This window comes from Mus pahari, chromosome 1 (assembly GCF_900095145.1).
Source record: "Mus pahari chromosome 1, PAHARI_EIJ_v1.1, whole genome shotgun sequence".
In the NCBI taxonomy this organism is placed as follows: domain Eukaryota; kingdom Metazoa; phylum Chordata; class Mammalia; order Rodentia; family Muridae; genus Mus; species Mus pahari.
The window spans coordinates 91282790-91290977 of record NC_034590.1 but is presented as its reverse complement, the minus strand read 5'-3'; the positions used below and the strand labels follow the sequence as shown (position 1 = coordinate 91290977).

General features: G+C 37.9%; 1 protein-coding gene across 1 annotated transcript in view; it reads left to right on the top strand.

The window, feature by feature from the left end:
• Usp31 (ubiquitin specific peptidase 31) overlaps positions 1-8188 on the top strand; it is a 68752-nt gene that overhangs the window by 38660 nt on the left and 21904 nt on the right. The window contains exons 7-11 of the mRNA XM_021200828.2: positions 1074-1251; positions 2761-2872; positions 3334-3428; positions 5113-5190; positions 6023-6152. Coding sequence (XP_021056487.1) covers positions 1074-1251; positions 2761-2872; positions 3334-3428; positions 5113-5190; positions 6023-6152 — 593 coding nt within the window. The remainder of the gene's footprint in view (positions 1-1073; positions 1252-2760; positions 2873-3333; positions 3429-5112; positions 5191-6022; positions 6153-8188) is intronic.

Genomic DNA, 8188 nt, shown 5'->3' with positions numbered 1-8188 from the left:
AAATAAATAAGATTAAAAAAAGAAAAGAAAAGAAAAGAAAAACTTGCTGAGAATATGTTAAGACCCTAGGTATAATCCCTACCACCACAAAGAAAAATCATACACACACACACACACACACACACACACACACACACACACGCATACACACATATCCATATACATAAACAGATACATGCATATGCACACACACACAAAGGGAGGAGGCTAGTTAAAAAAAAAACAGAAGAGAGAAATCTCAAAACTAATTACTAAAAATAAAAAAAATACATAACTGAAAGAATAGCCCCAACTTCTTTTGTAACTAAATAAAAAATACATTTGTACAGGGTCAGGTGCCAACAAAGATAGACAAGTGAGTGAGTAGAAGCATGTTCCTAGTGATTGCTTCCTCTAGTGAAGCCTTATTTCCTTGAGTGGGCACTGCTTAGGTGACATACTTTTGAAAAAGTAAATTAACAGATACTGCCATTGATTAGCTACAGAGCCTTGTGATAGCATTGAAGAACTGGATGACCCTAAATCACAGGAAGTTCTGCTATAAGACACTGGAGATTTGTGCCGTCTGTCAGGCATTCTTGTTCTTGCTAATATGGGTTGATCTGTTCTACTTATGTTCTCACAACAGCTCTTGATTAGTAAGTACAGTTTCATCTCTTGTTATAATAATCAGGGACAAGAAACTGCTAGTGAAACCTTGTAGATGATTCTAAATGTTGTCTGTATTGCTTCTGGAATGCATTTGATTACTGGTTATTAAATCTAATTTTAAATTGTGTTTGTGGGTCACTCTAGTAAACTTGCTCTTCAAAACCATGTCTGACTTAGATTCATGGAGAGTTGTAATTTCCAGTTTAAAAGATAGGGAAGCCTACTTTCCTAAAGGAAACAATGAATGCTGATACCTAGCCCATTGACTAAATGAGTGATATTATAGAGTGTCCTTATTTTAAATTGTAGTTTAAATTATAAATGACAGTTTTTAAAAATTTTATTTCTATTTCAATTCTTTGTAATGAATGAATGAGAAGGATCTTGAAGAGCTAAGTTGAGCTGTTTTTATTTTGTTTCAGGCATTCACTTAAACAACAATCTAAACCATTTGAAATTTGGCTTGGATCATCACAGACTGTCTTCCCCAGCACCAACAGCAGCAAAACAAGGGCGAGTAGACTTGCCCGCCAGAGTGGCAAGTGATAAGATTGTTCTGCTTGTATGTAACCGGGCCTGCACTGGGCAGCAAGGGAAAAGGTAAGAACCAGCTCTTTCCTAGTAAATACTGACATTTTTGAGGATAAATGCTTTAAAATTGTTTTTGAAAGTAGGGATGAAGAATCTACTTTTAATGATAATTTTGCTTTGTTTTTGAGGTAGGGACTCCCTGTGTAATCCAGGCTTCCCATGAACTCCCAATCCTCTAACCTTAATCCCCAAATGCTGGAGGTACAGGCATGTGCTATTATGCCCAGTTGCAGCTAGTTTTTGGTTCTGATGTTCCGAAGGAATCTTTTTATAAAAGTGGATTTGATCTGTTGGATTGGGAAGGGAAAGACTACAAAATTACGGTTAGAATCTGAATAAGAGGTGCATATTTTAAAACTTATGTAGCTTTTGAGAGCTTATATTCTGTGTATAAAAGGCTATTCTTAGAATTCTGAACCTGTATCTTAAAACTTTATATCTTACTGTGTCTGTTTGGATGGTGCATGCTCCTCAGACTTATGTCCCAAACTGAACTTACTTTCTTTCTCTTCCAATATTTCCTGTCTTGGAAAGTTGTGCCATCATTCATTGAGCATTGCAAGTCAGAAATTTGGGAGTAAAAAAAATCACTCTCAGATTTCTCTGCTGCCCTCTTTAAGAATTTATGGGAACTATAGAATATCTTTCAAAGTAGCTTTATCACAGAAGTGTCACCTGAGTGAGAACAGATGAATGTGTTTCAGGAGAAGGACTTAGGTTTTGTTTGTGTGTGTGTGTGTGTATGTGTGTGTGTGTGTGTGTGTGTGTGTGTGTGTGTGTGTAAAACTAGTCAAGATAGCCATTAATTTCACTTTGAAATAAGTTCCTTGGGTGGTAACATAATCATAAAAGATGTCACATGTATTAATGATATCAACAAAAATGCTGATGCTTATAGTCTCTGAAGATATAGACAGGTTCCCTGTTTTCATGAAGTTGGCATCCTAGTTAGGACAGGCTAACCCCAAACAAGTAAATGCATTTAACCTCAAGTATTTGTCACCGTGTTGAAGATACTGATACCAACTTAAATGATAGAGTGTGAATGAGTGAAGGTTCTGGGTCTACATGTGAACCAGAGTACAGGACGGTGCCCCAAGGAGAAGGAGTGAGCTGTGGTAGCATCTGGGAGAGGTCCTGTGTAGAGGAGGCCCCAATGCAGATTAGAAGTATGATGTGTGTAAGGTACAGAATGGAAGGGAGCTCATGGTATTTTCATTGCATTGCATTGATGCCTTACCTGTTGCTGACACCTTATGTCTTGATGTACACAGTTGGATGCTCCTGTCCACTTTCATGCTTCCTTGTTGCTCCACAGAAGCCATTTGTTACCTGAGACCTAAGCAATTTTTTTGACCTTATTGTCTCCTTATGAGAATGACCATTGTTAGTTTGTTTTTTCTCTGTTTAAGAATTGTCCTAAAACCAGTTTGATTGTGATCCAATCTAAGAAGACTAAGACTAGGGGATTGGAACTCTAGGGGTTTGCTGTATTAAGGTGACCTCATTGTGTTGTAGATTTGGACTGCCCTTTGTCCTGCACCTAGAGAAGACAGTAGCATGGGACCTTCTGCAGAAGGAGATCCTGGAGAAGATGAAGTATTTCTTGAGGCCTACTGTCAGCATCCAGGTTTGTAAGCACTTTGATATCCCAGTAGAGCATGATTTTTACTCAGAAGCAGCAGTTAGTGCAGTGAAACTGCTTTTGTTGGGGTTTTCAAAACTGAGAATTTATCTCGTTTCTGAAAGGAGTTGCCACTGTAGAAATTTCCCTTGATTTGCTTTGTGTTCCCTTATGTTGCCAATCTAGTCCATATGATCAATGAAGACACTATAGAACTTATGTAATTTTAAAAATTACTATTGTTGTATTAAGGTATTCATAGAAAACCATTAAATCAGTGTCTAGTGAAAGCAATGGAATGGTTACATATTTGATAAACAAGTTGCATTTGAGTGCTTTGTATTCAAAGTGGAAAAGTGTTTTGCAAGGTGAGCTGTTTGCTGCCCATCTGATCTGTTTTGAAAATGCCGCTTGGAAACATGCCCTTGACTAGGCCAAGCCTAATTCTCATTTGACATTTGATACAGGTATGCCCATTCAGTTTGCGTGTGGTCAGTGTCGTGGGAATAACTTACTTGCTGCCTCAGGAAGAACAGCCCTTGTGCCACCCTACAGTAGAAAGGTAATAGACAAACACAAAGCCACCTTTAAGAATCTTACATGTGCCATTTAAAGTAATGTCTGATGTCTGCTATGATTTCCTTGTAAGTGTCTCAAGTTCTTTAAGCTCATGTAGAAATTAAGTACTTGTTTTACTTTTGATTCATGGTAGGTACAAAGTTGTCTTAGTCAGGGTTACTATTATTGTGATGAAACACCATGACCAAAAGTAAGTTGGAAGGGCTTACACTTCCACATTATGTTCATCATTTAAGGAATTCAGGACAGAAACTAATATGCCAGGAACCTGGAGGCACAGCCCTCCCACATCAATCACTAATTTAAGAAAATACTACAAACTTGTCTACAGCCCAATCTTTAGAGGCATTTTCTCAATTGAGGCTCTCTTCTTTCCAGTGACTCTAGCTTATGCCAAGTTGACATAAAACTAGCCAGCACAGAAGTATTCTTTGTTCTTCCTTGAAATTAGAGAAGCTCATGTTAGGAAGGGTGTGTGTGTGTGTGTGTGTGTGTGTGTGTGTGTGTGTGTGTGTGTGTAGTGTTCTGGGCATGCCGAAGTCATTAGTCATTACTTTTACCTGGTAACTTATGGTCTAGAAGGTAAAGCCCATGCCCCATAGTTTGAACTATACTCATTTTTGGTCAGGTCTCTTTGCTGTTCCTTTCCACACTACAGCAAACCTGTCTTTGTTGTCTGTCATTGTACTGGTGAGTGCTTGAACACATAACATCGTCTTATATATGTTTTACATGGATGGTTTCTGCTGTCCATAATTTCTTTATTAAGAAAACATTTATTGGTCCTACTCCTCTGATGGAATTAATTATTCTACTTTGCTATTCCTGTGCTTTTATACACAGTATTATCCTATTATCTTTATAATATCTATTGATACATCTATAGACTATATAGATGTGGCTATATAAATATGGAAAGTTGTACTTTTTATTACGATGATTCTTTTCAGCACATACTATTGAAGAGCACACAGCTCCTCATGATGATAATGCCTATAATTCTAACAGGAAGGTCAGCATTTGAAGGCTGTTCTTGGCCACATAGTGATTTGAGACCTAGGGTGTATGAGATCCTGTCTCACCCACCCCCTCATTTTTTTTTTTTTTAAAAACAAACACAGTCTTGTTTGGTTTTAGACTTGAAAGTAGGTGAGATAAATAATCTAAACTATTATAGCATATGCAAAAGATAAAAGATGAATTATATTAGCTATTAGTGTTGAGTGTCTCAAAAATTGGTGATAACCAATGAGTTGGCTAGTGTGCATTTATGGAGAAGGAAGGCACAGGGGAGTTGACATGGGCATAAGTTAGGCATAATGGGGTGGGGTTGAGCAAGTGTGAGAGCAGACTGTTCATTAGATCTGCATCTAATCTGTGTGGGTCAGACCTGGACAGAAGTTGGAAAGATAATAACATCTGAGAGTGTACAAGGAAACCTATAGGGTGATACTACATTTCTTATACTCTTATTTCTGTATTGCATGTTTTATGATTTTTTTCATTCTGCTTGTAAACTCGTTAACAAAAATCACGCTACATTGGTCTCATTAAAAACTTTCTGATGGGGAACTATAAAGATTCCCAAGAGTCTAGATAGAATATAATTATATTTAAGTAATCTCTTTCATTTAGAAATAATACGTTGTGCCACTCTCATTCTTTAGGGCATTAAAGTCCTGTGGACCAGGCGGCACAGCTCATGTGAAACTGGTAGTAGAATGGGACAAGGAGACGAAAGATTTGTAAGTTACTTCTCTCTCTCTCTCTCTCTCTCTCTCTCTCTCTCTCTCTCTCTCTCTCTCTCAGCATATAAATATTTCTATTTAGCTGGAGCATGCAAGTCTTACCATTAGCTTAGTATCTTAAAGTGTGTTTTCACATTTTACTGAAGGAGTTTATTATTCTTTCCCCAACTTCTGTCCAAGACTCAAAACTTTACACAACTTATTGCTGCTGAGGGGAAAGCCATATGTTCATTAACTGCCCTGTAGGATAGTCTACTTTGATTTTTTTTCTTTTTTTGTTACAGGATCAACAGCTCTTGTAGGCTTATATCAGACAGGATCAGGTGTGTTCAGGATTGTATGGCTGTAAACTAGTAAGCCTGTATCAAATACATGTCCTTAGATTTCATGGACAAGAATGATTTAGGCAGTACTGACAGAGAGGTAGTTCTGGTTCAGAGCACATATTATTCTTGCAGAGGAACCAAGTTCAATTCCTAGCACCTGTGTCAAGTGCTAACAACACTAACAACAGCCTGTAATTCCAGCCTCAGGCGATCTGACACCTGACCTCCATGTGCTTACCCACACATATATGTACATACACATAATTTAAAACAATGAGCATAACCATGGACAGTTGAAAAAAGCTAACTCCAAGTCAACTTTTGAAATAACTTTGCTGATGGAGACATTTCCAAGGACATTTTGGATTGTAGAAGAGTTGAATGACTACTATTTGAATTGATCTATTGGGATATGAATTTATAACTACTTTTAAAAGCCATTGTTGTGTCTGTGAATGTCTTTATACGATATTCTCTGAAAGCTGCTTTCCCCTGAATTGCAGCTTGTTTGTAAACACAGAAGATGAGTATATCCCTGATGCAGAGAGTGTTCGTCTGCAGAAGGAGCAGCATCATCAGCCACAAACCTGCACTTTATCACAGTGTTTCCAACTCTACACCAAAGAGGAACGGGTAAGATACAGGGCCTGCAAGATGACAGTGAGGAGATTCATCATGTCCCAGGAATTTTCATTCCCAGAGGTTCCACACATTTAAGTGGGCATTTTTTAGTGTTAGTCCTTTTAGAACTTTTATAAGGAGTGACTTAAATTTTTGAGTATTTGGAGTGTGTCTTAGTTAGGGTTTTACTGCTGTGAACAGATACTATGACCAAGGCAACTCTTCTAAGGACAACATTTAATTGGCAGGCTTACAGGTTCAGAGGTTCAGTCTATTTTCATCAAGGCAGGAACATGGCAACATCCAGGCAGGTATGGTGCAGGAGGAGCTGAGAGTTGTATATCCTCATCTGAAGGCTGCTAGCAGAAGACTCTCTTCTAGGCATCTAGGACTAGGGTCTTAAAGCCCACACCTACAGTGACACACCTATTCCAGCAAGGCCATACCTCCTAATAGTGCCACTCCTTGATCCAAGCATTTACAAACCATCACAGAGTGCTCTAGAAATGAGTCTTTGTAATTGTTTTCTTTTTAATGACATGTTTTTTGTTCATTTCAATTTGAAATTCTTTCATTATTTTTCCTTAGTAATGAAAACTTTTCTCATTTTTTTTTTTCGTTTTATTTTATGTTTTTGTTTTTGAGACAGGGTCTCATGATATAGTCCTAGCTGCTTTAAAACTTGTTATGTAGACCAGGATGGTCTCAAGCTCAAGGCAGTTCTCTCCCTTTCCCTCCTGGGTGCTGTGATTACAGGCATGGCCTCCAACACACCCAGCTTTTCTTAATTTAGTACACATGTACTGTAATCACAGGTGTCAGTATCTAAATCAAACTTAGATTGAGTAATTAAGATAAGATGAAAAATTAAGTTTCTTAGTTCTGTAAACTCTATCTCAAATGCTTCAGTGACTGTGGCTCCAGTACAGATTATGTTCTGTCAGATCATAGTGTGCTGGACCACTTGGCACAGTGGTTTACATAGAGTAGGGATTCAGTAAATATTTAAATGTTGAATGGACAGGTAGATGGATAGATCAATTTCCCAGCCTATGGGAAATCTTGACCAGAGTGTTTGTAGAGTTCATCCAATCTTCTGTTGCTATTCATGATCTGTGTTAGTCTTTGTATAGCTGTGACAGAACACCTGATATTCTCAAGATAAACAACGTAAGAGAGAAAGATCTATTTTAGCTCCCGGTTTCAGGCCATAGTCCTTTGTTCTGTTGATTCTGGGTCTGTCATGAGACAGACTATCCTGGAGATGGGGGGAGTATGTGGAGGAGAAGGCTACTTGCCTCACGGTTGGTGGGAAATAAAGATATAAAGGGGCCAGGAAAAAGATACCCTCAAAGTTCTATGGTGGTATTACCTACTACCTTCAGCCAGATCCTTCCCAAGGTTTCCAGTACCTACAAAAATATTGTAACTAGGTAGGGGCCAAATATTAAGTGCATAAATCTTTGGGGAACACTTGTATTAAGCCATAGCAGGATCTTAATTTTGGCCATTAGTTCACCCTTTGCTCTTGTACATATGGAATTAGGCACCTTAGCATTAGAAGGGACTTTAAAACTTCTTTTTTCTATTATTCTACCTGATTTAAAATGAATGATTGTTCTAGCTGCCAGAGTGCCTTCTGTTATGAGGACTTTACCTACATAAGACCTGGCACTCATTTAGGTCTGATAGGGACTGAAATTAGCCTGAAATAGGGCCTCTGGTCATACTACAACAAATAGTAATTTTCTTCAAATATTGGGCAATAATTTTTAAAGTCTCACTGAGTTCTCTCTCCTAACCTGTTTGTAGCAAGTTCCTTCAAAAATAGCTTATCAAAAGACATATGTTTATCAATCTTTAGCTTAATTATAAAGCATCCAGTTGACTTTAGAACTAGTTGGTTGAAGACTCTTGGTTCATCCTGTCGTTTTTTTCTATTTGTGTTTAAAAATTGACTTGAGAGATGTTTGAAACCAATTCAAAGCTTAGGGGTTAGCAGATGTGTCATTGGCAGCATTGGATCTGTAAAACAACTGGCTGCCTTG